The sequence below is a fragment of the Arvicanthis niloticus genome, chromosome 3, assembly GCF_011762505.2.
Source record: "Arvicanthis niloticus isolate mArvNil1 chromosome 3, mArvNil1.pat.X, whole genome shotgun sequence".
Lineage (NCBI taxonomy): Eukaryota > Metazoa > Chordata > Mammalia > Rodentia > Muridae > Arvicanthis > Arvicanthis niloticus.
In genome coordinates, this window is record NC_047660.1 from 67950404 (window position 1) to 67966676 (window position 16273).

Sequence of the window (16273 nt, forward strand, 5' to 3'; positions counted from 1 at the left end):
GGACCAGTGCTCTGGTGTCCTCTCTGAAAGTGTAAAGGGAGCTGCAGCAGAAATCCAGGATGTGAAGAGAGAAAGCTGGGGGCCCCGGTGTCCCACTCTGCTCCAGGCGGTGTAGTGGCTGAGTCTACAAAGTCCAAGCTGTAGGGGCGTGGTGATTTAGCTCGTCATTGCAAGAGAGGCGGGCATACCTACCCGCTGGCCAATCCCTAGCCTTAGCTGCAGTCTTATGAATAAACAACAAAGCCAAGCGCCCTCCCTCTAGCAGCCCAGACAGCCAAGGGAGTGTAGGCGGCCTCTACCTGAGTCGTGGCAGGGATGGCTGGCACTGGCGCTGCCACTTTCCTTCTCGCTCAGCTGTGCTGAATGCTCCAGGTGAGGACAAGCCCGGCTTCTGCAGACCTGGCGAGAGGCAGGGGTGGGGCGAGATTCCAGGGCTGCTCGGGCTTGCTCTGTGAGTGGGGCAGCTCTAGGGTGGAGCTCCCTGAACCCTCCCGGAACGCGGTACCCGGGCTCTGACTGAGCGGGGACAGCTCCAGGAGCACTGGACGAATCATGCAGGCCTGGGAAGGCTTTCAGCACTACTTGGTCCATCCCAGCCTTGCTGCTCAGCACCTGGGAGAAGCCTTTGTGCAGGAAGAGCTTCCAGGCTGGCTGCTTTTTTGTGGACTTGCTCCTTTTGCTCTCCCTCCCCTTACAGTTCAACCTTGTGAAAGAGAAGTTCCTCAAGACCTTAGTTCATTCCTTTCAAAGCTTAGGTCCCAGTGTTCCTGTGCCACTTAAAGCTAGCAATAGAGGAGCGGACTGCTGTGGCCTCCCAAAAGGGTCTGCTACTTTACAGAAAACAAAAACAAAAATATTTGAATGTTTGATGCAGGGATGTCAGGGAGCCTTCTTGCTCTCGCGGGTCCCCCAGGACAAATGAAGGACACTCCCTGAGAACTTAACCTAATTAGAAAAAAAGTACTAAGGGTCAAGGTGGGAGAAAGCTCTGCGGAGCTTGAGACAGAAGCACGGTTTTGAGGTGCTGAGACAGAGCGTGTGCGTTCTGGTCACTGACAGAGCCCAGCCAATACAGATTCTGATCTTGTGGAAACTACAGCCCTGGCTGAGCAAGGAGGCAGCCAAAATGGGACTCTCAAGAATTTGGGGCTCTCCAAGATGAGACATTCTTTCCTTTCCTTGGAAAGAAAACGTGGGTACCAAATTAAAGTACAGATCTCTTGTGGAATATAGCAAAGAAGGCTGCTTCAAGTGTCTGCAATGTTTTTCTTTGCAAGTTTTCCTTTGAAACTTAAGAGGAGTTAAGACAAGGTTAGAAAACCACCCACAGACTTCTGAAAGCTCTTCACTGAGGACAATACATGTGGTCAGAAATTGCATGCCTCCCCCTTCTTTTTGTGTTTTTATTGATGTCAAGTCTATTAAGCTCCTGTGTGTCTCCTTCAACTAAGCGTCTTCTGAACAGGCAGCTGAAGTCAGCAAATCCTTAGCATCATTCAGAAAAAGTCAGAGTCTGGAGGGAGGCTTTGCAGGGTCAGAATACTGCTTCTATTGTTCAGAGTAGAGTTATAAAGCCAGCCTGGTTTGCTCTTATGGACACAGTAGAATTTGTTATACTGGCTGTACTAATGAACTACACACAGTTATGCAGCTGCCTTAATATTGACTGCAAAACTCCCAAGGCTCACTAAGTCTAAGGTAGCTACAGCAACAGAGCCAATTAGGGCAATGTGGATTTGCCTTTGTTTTCTTGAGAGGCTTCTGACTGTACATAGTGGATCTTTGTTGCTGGACCTTCACACCATGGTCATCTGTCACTATAGAAATGTTTCTGTGCTAAATGCACTTGGTACTATAAGTGAGGGCGATGAGCCCATCTTCTAAGATAAAATTTCACTTGTGAATATCAGGTGTGCTTCATCCTATTCAGTAGCTTTAAAGTTATCATTCAGTTGTATGCAGATTTTATTTCTTAGCATTTCTTTCTACATCTGTCTCTTGCTCTCTTTCTTTCTCTCTCTATCTGTTTCTCTTTTTCTCTGTCTCTCTCTATCCCCCCCCCCATTTCTATTTTTTCTCCCTGAGATGTGGATGAACTATGTAGCTCCAGGTGGCCTGGACTTAGCTGTATAAATGAGGCTGTCCTGGAACTAAGAGATGTATACCTGCTTCTGCCTCCAGTGCTGTGTGTGAGTGAAGGTGTGGGCAGGCCACCACACATGATGCATTGCTGTTGTTCACTGAGTTTTCCTTCAAACGTAGTCTGTATTTATTCTCTAGGATGAAAACTCATTTTTTTTTCAGTTAAGATATGTGTGCTCAGGGTTATTTTTCATATTGTGTTTAATTATTGGTGATGAGAAAAATCTCTGAAAGTTTTTTTTCTTTCTCATAAAGACCAACTATTGCTTAGAGATCTTTCCAGGCAAATGAGGTTCATGATCCACAGGGGACAGAAATAAAGTGTTAAACTGGGTCATTGAAAAGAACCGCCTGATATGAAAACAACTGCTTCCTATAAGAAACTCATCAGGACAGGATTTCTGCACTGAAAATCTGAAAATTGAAGTTAGGTGACAAACATTTAGTCCACAGTTGAATGATGCTATAAATACTTCAAATTGCTCTTTGTGGTTCGAGAGACTTGTATATCAGAACTGTGTTAACTTATCTTGCATTGCTTGATATTTAAGTTTCTTCAGAGTGCTCTCATGTCTGCTGCCAGTTTTTTTCCTGTCTTCTACCCTTTGAAGAAAACAGAATGCTTATGCTGCTGGTGGTGACCACGATGGCTCAGCATGAGTTGGAGTCTTCTTATCTCTGTCTTGCCATTTGGTATCTTTGTTGTCACAGTTTGTTCAAGGTTCCCTGAGAACTTGCACGTTAGGCTTTAATCTTCAAGGACAACTTCTCTTACCAAGGATAGAATGATATACTGAGGGTGAGAAGCATGGACTTGTTGTTTGTTAGCGTCATTAACTAGACAAAGCTCTGGAAGGGAACAATGTGCAGAACTCATTTGTGGTCTGAAGCTGGAGAGATCACTTTGCTGGGGCTTGACCTGTCTACTCACCCTCTTCTCAGTTAGCCCTGGCCTGGGCTGCTGTGCTCCGTGGGGAACATCACTCTCTGCAGCGACGTCATTCTTTATTGTTCCACTGTGATGGAACAGTCTGCTGAAAGGATCATTTGTCATCCTATCTCTTTAATTTACAGTAAAGGATGGCTGCAGCCCAGATCTTAGAACCAATATGAGAGACCAGTGAGGGTTGCAGTGAGTGACACATTGAATCGGTAATGTGGTGCACTAATGCCAAGATCTGTAGCTAGATGAATAGAGCCAGAGTTGATTAAGGCAATAATATTGACAAGGAGAACAGTGATGCTTAGAAACAAAACAGTGACATATGGATCCATGAGGATCAAGAAAAGCACAAAGTAAAGAGATTATTAAGACACCTAACCAAAGAAAAGAAAAAAGAAAAAAGAAAAGGACTTTTTCCTCCTTTGTCAATCAGAGAATCGACTGGATTTCTGAAAGATTAGAAGGTCATTAGGAAACAAGTTGACCCAATATTCTAAAGCTACTTACCTGTAACTTCTTCACTTCCCCATCTCTCTCTCTGTCTCCTCTCTCTCTCTCTCTCTCTCTCTCTCTCTCTCTCTCTGTGTGTGTGTGTGTGTGTGTGAGAGAGAGAGAGAGAGAGAGAGAGAGAGAGAAGGAAAAAGAGAGAGAGAGAGGGGAGAGAGAGACTTTCATAAGCTAAACTACAGGGCAAATAAGAACATACACAATTTGTTGGCTTTATTGAATAATCAGACCAAAGTGGTCAGGTGGGTAACAAAGCACACAATAAGATTTGGAGAGACTAAATGCCGTGGGAAATCCTCTGGTACTAAATTGACACTGGATACCCCATCCTTAAATGATTACTCGTAGTTACTCCATCCCATCAGCTATGTATTGATTGTGTCCTCTATCCAGTTGTCACCATTAAAAACTAGGCAAACAAAGGAAATTTAAAAGACCAATGCGAATGTGCAAGAGATGTAATTTCCTTTGAAGTGAGATGACTTACAGAGAAGATAATTAGCAGTAAAAAAGCTGAGAGAATAATGGGAAGAGAATGGGCTAGTTTGTGTGTTTGTATTGTGTTTTATATTTTTTTTTTATAGCATCTTTTTTCTAATGCCCATTAGAAACATGGTCAGGACTTGATATAGGATGCAGAGAAGAGCAAATGTCAGGCTAAAGTGGTGGAAGCAGAATCAATATGAAGGCTCGTGTGTAAAGCATTTAAGTGGGAGCTGCATCTGCCCCGAAGATGGGGATTTGCTTGGCCCTGGTGTGAGATTTGGAGAGTAGATGTACAGCTGGGGGTTTGTGTATTTGAGGACATTACATTCCGTGCCTTGAGAAGGCAGAGAAGCCAGATGGCAAAGGCAAGGATACTGAAGTCTGAAAGGCTCCAAAAGATCAAACAAAGCTACAAGCTATCACAGAAACAGTTATCCTCTGTAAACGTGTAGCTTTTTCATCTGAAAGATAATCAGGACTACGGTAGCACCCACCTCATTTTGTGGGAGTAAATAAGGTAGATTTCCACCACTCACTTAACAGCGGTTGGCTCAAAGCATTACTCAAGCAGTGGCCTCTCTTGATTGATCACTATCGTTTTATTCTCAAGAACAAACCATCTGGGTGGTCTGTGATATCTTACAAAGGAGACAGTCTAGACAGATTCACCAATTAGAAAGCAATTAAACTAATGAGGATCCAGTTAGGCATCGGCCACTCCAAGAGGGAGAATGAAGGACAGAGTCACAGCAGTTGGGACGCTGGGATTTCAAAGAAAAATAAATAAATAAAGATGGTATTGAAAGTTAGGTGAAAAAGAAAATTGAGTTTGATGTAGACCCCAGTGGCCACCAGATGTAATTGTTTTGAAAGACAAGGGAAGACCCCATACAGACCGCATCTAGGACTGAACGGTTGTCTGTCAGTTTGCGTTGCAGATAGCATTTTTGCTGCAGACATTACACAATGTGTCCTCCTTGCCTTGAAGTTCAAACATTCAATTGGATAGAAAGGAAAAAGAGCAAACCCACAAATGGCTGCTGGATCACCACCTCATCTTTCCAGCAGACAAGCGGGGTCTATGAACTGGGATCTTGCCTCTCCATTTCTCCTCAGTTTTCCATAGTGTTTCTGTAGATATGAGCCAACTGTCAGAGCTTGTCTGTGCCTTCAGTACTCTTGGGGCAATGCTCATAGTCCTTTTAGAATAGATATGAAATTCAATTTACTCTATGAGCTCGGTCGTAATAAGAAAAGTGTCAACGTGCTGGGTTCCCTGTCATGTCTTTGTTTTGGTAACACACTGAAGCAATAATGGTGTCCATCTCAACTAGAAACATACTGACCAAGTAAATGTGTAGAAAACCTAACGTTTAAGAACAAGGCTACAGTTGTAGGGTTTATTTTATTTATTTTGTTTTTTTAACATTGCTTTTCATGATCCTTTAAGATTGAATATGCCAGATTGACAAGAAGGTTCTGGACTGTGTCTATTTAAGACTGTCAAAGATAATGCATGGCAGAACAGCTTATCTGCCCACTGCTGGCAGAAATGCAGCAAATTATTCAGACGACAGCAGAAGCCATCAGTGTACCTTGATAGCAAGTGACAGACAAAGTAGTGTTGATTAGCTCCCTAAGGAATGCTTTGTATACTAGGTGGAGTGAATATCTGCTATTAGGAATTTGGTTAGACTTTGTGAGAACTAACCAGCATGGAGAGACACAGACATAACAGCACCCAAAGATGCAGTGTGAACAGAAAGCAAGAGAAGAATAACTTCCTTTTGTTCCTTAAGTATTCTATGGCTTGAGATAATTGAACCTGAGACACAGATGCTCATAAACAGTGGCATTTTCCCTCTTCCCTTCTCCCTGCAGAGCAGCCTAAAGACAATCCTGGCTTTTCAGCCAAGATCTGCTCAGCATTTCCTCTCTCCTGGGCACTTGGCCATGTAGAGGATGTAGTGTAGAGGAAAGAAAGCAAAGGCCAGAGACTATATAAAACATGGCTACAGGAGTGGTTTAGGGTTAAGAATATTAGCAACAAATTGATTGTGGTCTGAGTTTTCTTCCATATTTTCTAATGTCATACAGTTCCCATTGTTTGATGCTAAACTCCTAAGAGCAGTGATGGAGACCTGCACTGAGCCTGAGAGATTTGAAGGTCATGTGCTAATTCCTCTGAGTGGCAGGCTGCTTGCTGCTGCCATTCCTACAGGCCGTCATCTCAGTTTCTTTTACAGTTCACATGTTTTAAGGAGCATATGGCTCAATACACAGACACACAAAAGGCTGGTGGGTCACCCCCACTTTCTCTACTGTAATTGGATTTAGAAAGCAGATGGCCAGACTTACTCACACAAGGAACATCTTTTAGAGGAGAAGCAGAATTCCCTGCACACAGACATTCTAGAATTCTAGAGGTAGATGAATTAAGACCCTGAGGAGAATTCTGCCTTGGCAAGATGGTTGGAGCTACTTAAACCTTTATCTTTTTTCTCCTTCCCCTCAACCTAAATTGTTCAGAAAAATTTCCTCTCAGCCCACAGGCTACAAATCATAAAATGTACAGTGCTCATTCACATGTGTGGGCACCTCCATTCCCTGATGGAGAAATGCTGAGACTGCAGGAACGGTCTTAGGTTTGTTTTACTCCATAGTAACGAGACATGAGTATACAGTCGTAGAGGTAGAGGGGATCTCATGGTTTGATTTCCTAACTCCCCGTTTTATCAAAGGCAGAAGTGAAGAGGTATATTCACCAGCACATGGCAGCTGCTAACGAGCAAAGTAAATCCAGAAATTATTTTCTAATGCTAGTCCATGTTCCTCTAAACTCCCCATTCTTGATATTTTGGGCTACTCTGGTTTTATCCAGAAGCATAGAATCATGTAGACTCAGCTTTTAGGCCATATCTTTTTTTTTTTTGAACTTGGGGCCTTGCGCATGCTAAGTAGGCATTCTGTCTCTGAGCCCCAGTCCCAGTCTCCGGGGCATCCCTCCGATCATCTATTATGTTTAATAAGATGTCACTGAATGAAAGAGGACTAGATAGATCTGAAATAAACCAGAGATTTCTGTAGTTATTATCAGTATTTTATCCTTTGCAATATTAATATAGTTTCCTAGTTCAGTTTGTCTACACACAAATCCAAAGGTGTAAACTCATTGCCCATGGACGCTTTTGATATACAGCTCTCTTTGTCTTTGTTTTAAAGAAGGAAAATTGGGGCATCAGGACCATCCCTCTGTAGGCTCATATGACCTGGCTATGGAATAAGGGATTTTCTGGCATATCTAAAGTAGAATGACATCTCACATGTGATGTGCCTTGGCATGTGTATTTTCTCTTTTTCTCAAATGTCTTCTCCATATTTTCTCCCCTTAAAATTACACTATATATAGGCAAGCTAATATTTAGTTAAAATTGTTTCAACCCTTGCCATCTAAATGCCATCCTTCCAGTGCCTAAGGATCTTGGGGGTTGGGTGGTATGGAGAGATGGATAGGCTTAAAGTTTCTCCTAGCTTCTTTGGATTCAGCTTCCTCTGCATGCTAATTATGATCTTGATGATACCATTACTTTTCTGCACATGACACTTGACAACTCATGGGTTCTCTTCCTATATTTTTCAGAAGCTCTGTGGAGTCAAGGTTTGGTGTAGCACAATACTCTAGAAAACCACTGGTTCAAAGCATAGCCAGTGTTTGTTGATTTATTCATTTCTGGACGTGGAGAGTTTGGATGTTTCTTATCTAAGAACTTCTGACCCAAGGTTTCTCAGGAAAGCTTGAAAGGGGCTAGAGGATCAACTTGCAAGATGGTTCACTGGGTGGTACTGTTGTTGGTAGGAGCCCTCAGCTCCAATCTGTGGATTCCTTTTTATATATGTTTAAACAATATAAATACAGTTTTCTTCTGTTCTTCAGCCACCTGAATCATGCCTCAAAACCTGACTCTTGCTTTTTTAAAAAATATATATTTTAAAAGGACCTTTAAGACTGAATGAGACCTGGGCATGGTGGAGCACACCTTCAGTCACAGCACTCAGGAGGCAAAGGCAAGCTGATTTCTGTAAGTTTAAGGCCAGTCTGGTCTACAAAGTGAGTTTCAAGACAGCCAGGGCTACACAGAGAAAAGTTGTCTCAAAACAAAACAAAACAAAACACAAACAGACAAAATACCACCACCAACAAAACAAAACAAAACCCCCAAACCAAAATGAACAACCAAAAGACTAAATGGGATACCCTATGAAAGCTGTGAAATCCTTCAGGCTGAGGGAGGAAACCTCGTGAAAATGTGTGTTTCTGTATTTCACACTCCACAGCGTGTGCATATTCTAGGCCGTTTAGTTGGTTAGATGTGAGTGAAAGAAGAATAGTAACTTTCATAAAGATGAGACTTTGATGTTTAGAATCTAATTTCAGGAATTAACCTTTTAGATTTTTCCTGTTTGTACTGAGAATTCAACATTTGTGGAATTTTCAATATTATGAAATCTAAAGACCAGCCCAGAACAGTGGATAAAGATTTGTAAATCTTTAAACTGGGGTGAAGGTATGCTATACAGATGTAATAATATGCTATATGGATGTAGCTGTAATGAGATTGTGAATAGTTTAAAGAATATAACAAATCTAATTATTATAAATCATATCTAACCAGGAACAAGTACAAATTTGAACATTAAAAACCCATATGTTTGTGTTGCCTAAGTATGTTTTATGACTCTCAAATTTTGAAACATGGAGGTTTTGTGTAAAATTTTTCTTGTTTCAAATAGATTGAACATTTTAAAAATATATTTTGGCTAGAGATCATTCACACGCATCCAGCCCATTGTCTAAACTCATGAAAATAACTGTTTTTCATTCAGCATGTTTTGATATTTTTCAAGTTTGAAAGCATATTTTCTGTTTTGACTGCTGTAGCAAAATACCATAACTTGGGTAGAGTGGGAGAATTGTGAGAAAGCCCAGTTGTAAGAACAACAAAAGCCCTCAGATAAATCTCTTACATTCCTGGACTCTGAAGTTCAAGCCAAGAGCAGCAGCAGGTGTGGGCTTTGGGTAGGGTCTGGTTCATAGTAGCCAATCATTTATATGTACTCACAAGCTAGACAGAAAGAAAGGGGATGTTTTAGGCCTCTTTCACTGGGACCCTAGTCTTATTCATCAGACTCTGTGCTCACCATCCATCCTTATGGTTAGAACTCACATGAGTTTTAGGAACACAATCATGCAGACCATGTCAACACAAACGTTCCTTACATTAATTTGTAATATTAAGTTTCCACCTTTTATACATGGTGCTATTACTACAGTGATTTTATATACCATTTTCCAGGGGCCATTAAGTCAAATCAGCTGAAGAACTAAGCAGGGAAATGTGAACTGGGTTATCTATGTCTCAGGGGTACAAAGAAATAGGACAAACATCTCCTGCCTCCTTTCTGTCAGGCAGTAAAGGAGATCATTGCACTTCTGGTTTAACAGAAAGCAGATGATTTACAAATACATCCATATGACAGTGTGATGTGCTTTACTTGCCTACAGGACTCAATTACTGCAATTGTCAATTCCTTCAACCTATTTTTTTCATCCACTATGAGCAGACCAACTCTGTTGCCCATCTGTGTGGCTTTCTGTAGCATTCTCTTCCTCACCTGGGCTCCAGGATGTCAAGCTTTCCCAAAGGTGGAAAGGAGGGAGACAGCGCATGCATCTGCAGAAAAAGAGCAGTCCCAAAAGATGAACACAGATGACCAAGAAAACATCTCCTTTGCTCCAAAGTACATGCCACAGCAGATGTCCTCTGAAGTTCCAATGGTACTGTCTGCAGGACCTTCAGTGACACCATTACATAAAGTATTCTCTGTCAACAAAGAGAGCCAACTTCCAGGAGCTGGGCTTCTGCATCCTACCAGCCCTGGCATTGACTCTCCCAGTGAGCCAGTGGTCTCAGCCAGTGAACAAGAGCATGGTCCCAGCCAGCTTGAAAGAATGTCTCCTGAGCACAGCCTTTCCAGGGCCATGTTTACTGTTGCTGTATCTTCACCAGCTTCTCTGAATCCTGACCAGGGGGGACCCTACAGCAATTTGAGCACCCAGCCTATTGTAGAAGCTGTCACAGATGGAACACATGGTTTCCTGGAGTATGTAAATAACCAGTTGTTTGCAACTGAAAGTCAGGAAGCAGTTAGCTTAGGGAATTCACCTTCTTCCTCTGTAAATACCAAAGAACCTGAGAAAATCAGAGCAGATGCAGCCAGGATTACCACTGCCTTTCCTGGTGTTGATTCCACAAGAGACATAGAGGCTGATAGGAAGAGGCCCTCAGAGATGGCAACTGATGATGCCCAGAGCACTACCACCAAGTATTTGGTGACAATCCCCAAGAATGTCCTGACTATTGAACCAACAGCTGGCAGAATTCTGGAAGACCCTAAGGTCACAGTGAGTGTCACCACACCTGGCCCAGTCTCTTCTGTCTTCAGTGAGGAGTGGGATGACACCAAATTTGAGAGCATAAGTCGGGGGATGCCCCCAGAGCCTGGAGACAATGCAGAAACTCAAGTGAGAATAGAACCCCCACATGGAACCTATGGGAGCTTTGAGGAGACTGAGGAGAGCCTCACTTCCACAGAGGTCACAAAGGTGGCTCCAGGGCTCCCAGGAGGAGAAACAGCCTTGGGAACAGCCCTGGAAACTGCACTGGGAGATGAAAGGTCAACAGTCTTCAGCTATCAAATTTCCTTCCCTCCCACAAGTCTGGCAGAAGACCCTGAAGTTTCCACTATGAAGCTGATCTCAAGTGTAGGAGGCTTCACAGCATCCACCCAGGACAGGACCCAGCTCTCCTCAGAGACTGCAGTTTCTACCTCTCAATATGAGCCTGTGTCACAGCAGGAAGCAGGAAATGTGGTAAAAGGTAAGGTAAAAAACCTAAAGAATTAAAATAACAAAACATCCTCAAGCTTTGTTTAATTTGAAAACCTTCAATTTGGATATTTTTAAAATTTTATTTATATTTGAAATATTTTGAGATGGGAACTTAAAAGTTTTCTTTGAATTCACAGTGTTTCTGCCTTTGCCCATAACTACTAGGGCTACTGGTATGTGTCCTGTTGCCTGGACGGTTTTATTTTGTTTGTTTACTTTAACATTGAGACAGAATCTCACTGCATGTCTTGGTTTGCCTTGAGCTTAAAATGTTGTCCAGTTGACCTGAAACTTACAACTGTCCTCCTGTCTCTGCTTCCTGAGTAGTAATATTAGAGATGTATGCTGTCATGTTTGGCTTTTGTTGTTTTGTTTACTTGTTTGTTTTTTCTTTTTAAATAATTTCTTTAGTTTTATTTTATGTTCACTGGTGTTTTCGAGTACATGCATGTCTGAGTGAGGGTGTTGGGTCCCCTTGAAGAGGAGTTACAGGCTGCGAGCTACCATGTGGATACTGGGAATTGAACCTGGGTACTCTGGAAGAGCAGCCAATGCTCTTAACAACCAAGCCATCTCTTTAAATCCTGGTTTTGCCTGTTATTGGTAACTTAGAAATAGTTACATTTAAGTCAAAGACAGTAGTATTCAAATAAATCATATATGTTCCATAAAAATCGCAGGCTGTACATAAGTCAAGGTCCTCAACTTTGGACTGAGGTGGTAAGTAGTTAGTCCAAACTCCCCAACAGGTGTGCATGCCTCCTCTACACCCACCCAAATGTTCTGGATTCATGAATGAAAGACATACACGTGTAGCCTTATTTTTAATAGGCCGCAAGCAGCTCATTGGCTGGGTCACTTCCAAACCTTCCCACTACTAACACACTCTCCCCTCTGCTATTCCTGAATTATTGCTTACTAAAACCTATTTTCCATCCTGGCTGCCACAGACCCTGGCCTGCAGCCCTGGTGGGCCACAACCCCAGACTCTTTCATATTGGAAATGTCTCTGTCTGTCTCCTACATTCCTCAGGCAGGAACCTTCTCCCTGGCAATAGTGGTCTCCTCTCCCTCAAAGTCCTGCCTCTGTCTCTTTGCCCAGCCATTGGCCACTAGCAACTTTATTTATCAATTAGAACCAGCTGGGGGCAGGACTGACAGCATCTCACACACAGATTCACACATGTGAATTCTTGTGTAATTTAGGAAGCTAATTAACATAAGCAATAAACCAATTCACAATGGACTATTTTGCACAGACCCAATCCTCCTTGGAACATGTAGCAATATATAAAGATGCTTTCAGTTGCTTTGCTTGAAACTTACTGCTGACATCTCCTGGGTAGAGACCATGGATACTTTATAACATTCTCCATCTGGTGGACAGCTTCTGGAAGCATTAGTCCCAACCAGTATATCAATAGCATTGTAACTAATGTAGTTTAACGTTTTTCAACTTTTTTGTCATGAAAATATATAAAAACCTGTGAAAATATGAAAAAAAACAGCTATATATTAAATAGTTTAATAACAATATTTGATACTTATTTGGATGCCATTAATTGTGCGCAATTTTTTTATATTTCTCAACAAAAATAATTAGGTAGATATTTATCTAGTGATATTAACCACTTTGGTTCTCTGACCTTATAAACCCAAAACTAAATTGTCTAGAAATAATATGGAAAGAAATTAAAAGTCGTCAGCAGACTTGATTCTAAATTTCCTATTTTTTTTTCCTGGCCACCATATCTTTGAATATTAGAAGATAAAAAACTCTAATTTTGTTGTTAATGGATTAAGCTTTTATTATGTGGTTAGTCCCATAATGACATCTGGAAAGAGTGGATTTATGTAAAGTTTATATGTATTCTCATTTAAAATTGTAACAGAATGTGCAAATCTTATGACCTGGGCCAGGTAACCTATTAATAAGAAAATTATCAACAAAAAATATTGATACTATGGCTTATAAAGTTTTGCTGAGATCTAATATAAATGGTAAAAATGGTCACTTGATAAATAATAAACATAAATAACAGTTTACATGCCTATTAGAATTTTTTTTTGTTTGTTTGCTTGTTTTTGAGACATAATCTCAGGTTGCCCAGACTCATACTGGCTAGCTTCTAGTTTTCAAAGACTGGGCTACTAAGGTATAAATTTTCATATATGCTCCCAGAAAATATTTTATAAGTTGTATTTAAACTTTTAAAATTTCGAGACATTTTTTGAGACTATGTAGCCCGGTGTGGCCTCAAAAGTGTAGAGATGTACTTATTCATAAAGATTTCTCAGAAGCTAAGATAAAGGCATTACTACCACACCCAGCATAACCTGCTTAAAATGACAGTAAGTGAGTTGGGCCCATAAAAGCATGAAGATGTTAGGTAGGATTAAACTAAAATTTTACTTCAATTTTCCATAGCACTTATATTTCTAGAACATGAAGTCACATGGTTCCTAGCATACATTATACCAGTACATTTATATTGTAATATTTTGAACTTATTTCAGCTTTTATAAACATAAGCTAAAAAATTAAATGAGTTTGATAATATTCTGGCTATTCTGATAATCAAATATGCCTAAGGAAGCTGAAAATGTCCAATTAGTTAGTTTAGGATCACAAAACTAGTGGGTGGTTAAATTAAAATTCAGACCCAAGTAACTTAACATTGTAGTGTGCAGTCTTAACCAGTGGGGTTAACCAACAGGGTTCTGTGAATGCTAGTACACTCCTCCTTTAACACATGTAGAGGGTAAATTAAGAGTACACTCCACAAGCTGCCTAACTTGTCTGTCCATCCCAGAAACTAGGTGAGCACTAGTTGGTTATTGTAATTATTGTTTTTTAAAATGCCAACTTTCTTTTCCCCTTTAAGGTATGCAAATGTAAACATTAGTATGAAAAAAACTTTGTGAAAGACTTTATGGGACTTAGTTATATATACTTTAGATCTTAACAGACTGATTCAGTTAGTTTCCAAATATGTCTGAGAAGCTCTGCTAACCATCTTTCTGTTTCAGTTTTACTCTAGGGTTTTTGTGTGTATATTTGTTTTTACATTAACTTCTTTATTTCTGGATCAGATTGCTCCACAACTCCCACAAACAGCAACAGTAACATTGTTTACTGGTCTGTGATTCCTAAGTTCTCTTTGTTGTTCTAGTCTCTGAAAGAGCTGGCTACCCCTTTTCAGTTTATTAACTTCATAGTGAATTTAATATATAGGAATTTGGTCTACTTTAAAGTGTTTCCCTCCTTCTCAGCCATCACTCAAGAGATGACAATGGCCATTCAAGAAACAAACTCCACATTACCTGTGGTGACACAAGAGCATATGGCCACCATCGAAGTTCCTAGAGGCAGTGGGGAGCCTGAAGAGAGCATGCCATCCCCCTCTTCTGTGTCTGCTGATGTGGGTGATGCTGAGATGTCCAGAAGATGGGAGTCTATGGCCACTCCAGCCTCCACCACTGTTGTCCCTTTGTCTCTCAAACTTACCTCTTCTATGGAAGGTCAGCAGTGGGGTGTGGGTTCTCTGTTTGAGGGAGGAGTGTGGATCTTTACTGTTAATTACTGGAATGAGAGAGGCAGCTGGCCCTTTCACCAGCACACGCATGTCCCTTAAAGATGGTCAGCTCTCTTTGCTTGTAGAAATGTGTTAGAGCCTCAGTGGATGAGGCAGACTGCTCCCCTGGTCCCCAAGTCTAAGCCTCCTGAGGGCTCCCCACCTAAGAGTCAGGGTGGGTAAATGGAAAAATAGCAAGGGCCTGTCTGCCTTTGGGACCCCATACAAAATTCTGGACCATCCATTATACTGTCAATAGAATATGTGGGAGATTAAAATTTAAAAGCAAAATTATAATTTGAGGCATTGTCTTTTCAAGATGATGAAATGTTTTCTGGGTGTAGTTAGGTTGATGTGAGAAGAAGAGATGAATTTTAGGCATAATTAAGTACAGAATTTACTGTTCTTCTGGTTTCTTGCCTTTCAATGCCAATGTTAACATTTTCTGTGTTGACTATCTTGTGGGTCAAGTCCTGTCTCTTGTGTTTGGCAGATCTCATGGACACAATCACTGGACCAAATGAGGAATTCATACCAGTTTTGAGCTCTCCAGTAGCAACCCCTGCAATGACTGTGGAGGCTGCCACAATTTCTCCAGCACTCCCTTCTGAGGGAAGAACGAGTCCGTCCATCAGCCGCCCAAATACAGCTGCCTCTTTTGGCCTGGAACAACTCGAATCTGAAGGTATCCTTGTCTCTGCCCACACATTTGAGAAACAACTAAGTTGGCGTGCCTGTAAGCCCCTGGGTAAACTGGCCTAGGAAAATATTGTCTGCCACTGATTTTCCATGACCCGTGAACTAAGAATAGTTTCTACATTATTAAATGGCTGAATAAGCTTTCAAGCACAGTATTTTGTGACATGTACTAGTTATATAACCTTCAAGTGTCAGTGTTCATGAGTCCAGGTACATCCTCATTTGCATGTTGATGGTGGCTACCTTGGGGCCATAGCTCAAAACTGAGACGTGGTCGTAAAGACTAAATGTCCTAAGCAGCCCAGAGTATTTACATTATTGTTCTTTAAAGAACATGTTAACAATCTTTAGCATGCAAATACACATATGTATGCATGTAGGTAGGTGTGTGGGTATTTAAAGATGTATGTGATCATCTACTGCAATTGAACATTAAACTCAACTTGGAGAGCTTTCAATGAACCTCGATATAGTACACACACACACACACACACACACACACACACACACACACACCATAATGTGTGACCTTAACTGTAAGTAAGCACTGGACTCAGACTCCTCCCGAAGAGCTTTTTACTAAAACCATCTGCCTGAGGTTTCTCAGTTAAATTTCCATGGGCAGAATATGGGATTAACATTCAAAATGAGTGTCTTAGTTGGTTTCATTATTCAGGCTGGATGAGAATTGTAGGTTTAAATGGAGGAGCTCTGTTTTTTCAATTGGATTTTTTTCTTTTATGAAACTTTAAATGTTTACTGTGTTTGTATAACATCATCGTCAATGCTGGGTTATTCTCTTAGTAACATTTTTGAGTTACTGTCTAGATACAGAAAGTTTCTTTATTACTCAGGCTGAGGAATCCATGCCAAATTGTACTATCTAAGGCATTGGCTTTGGCCATGAAAAGTGTAATTCAGGCATAGCTTCACATCAACAAGCAATAAGAATGCTTATAGGGCCCACAGTCA

At 41.1% G+C, this 16273-nt stretch overlaps 1 protein-coding gene across 5 annotated transcripts in view; it reads left to right on the top strand.

The window, feature by feature from the left end:
- The first annotated feature begins 217 nt into the window (after window positions 1-217).
- The window catches only part of LOC117705458 (armadillo-like helical domain-containing protein 4), an 89875-nt gene continuing 73819 nt past the window's right edge, over window positions 218-16273 (top strand). Inside the window, exons 1-5 of one of the 5 annotated variants that reach the window (XM_076931126.1) lie at window positions 218-372; window positions 9642-11016; window positions 11165-11200; window positions 14301-14549; window positions 15096-15287. In XM_076931126.1, the coding sequence (XP_076787241.1) occupies window positions 364-372; window positions 9642-11016; window positions 11165-11200; window positions 14301-14549; window positions 15096-15287 (1861 nt within the window). In that variant the 5' untranslated portion in view covers window positions 218-363. Of the gene's footprint in view, window positions 373-8078; window positions 8158-9641; window positions 11017-11164; window positions 11201-14300; window positions 14550-15095; window positions 15288-16273 lie in introns of those variants that run through there. The other 4 variants (XM_076931124.1, XM_076931127.1, XM_034498132.2 and 1 more) reach the window with 4 other exon arrangements.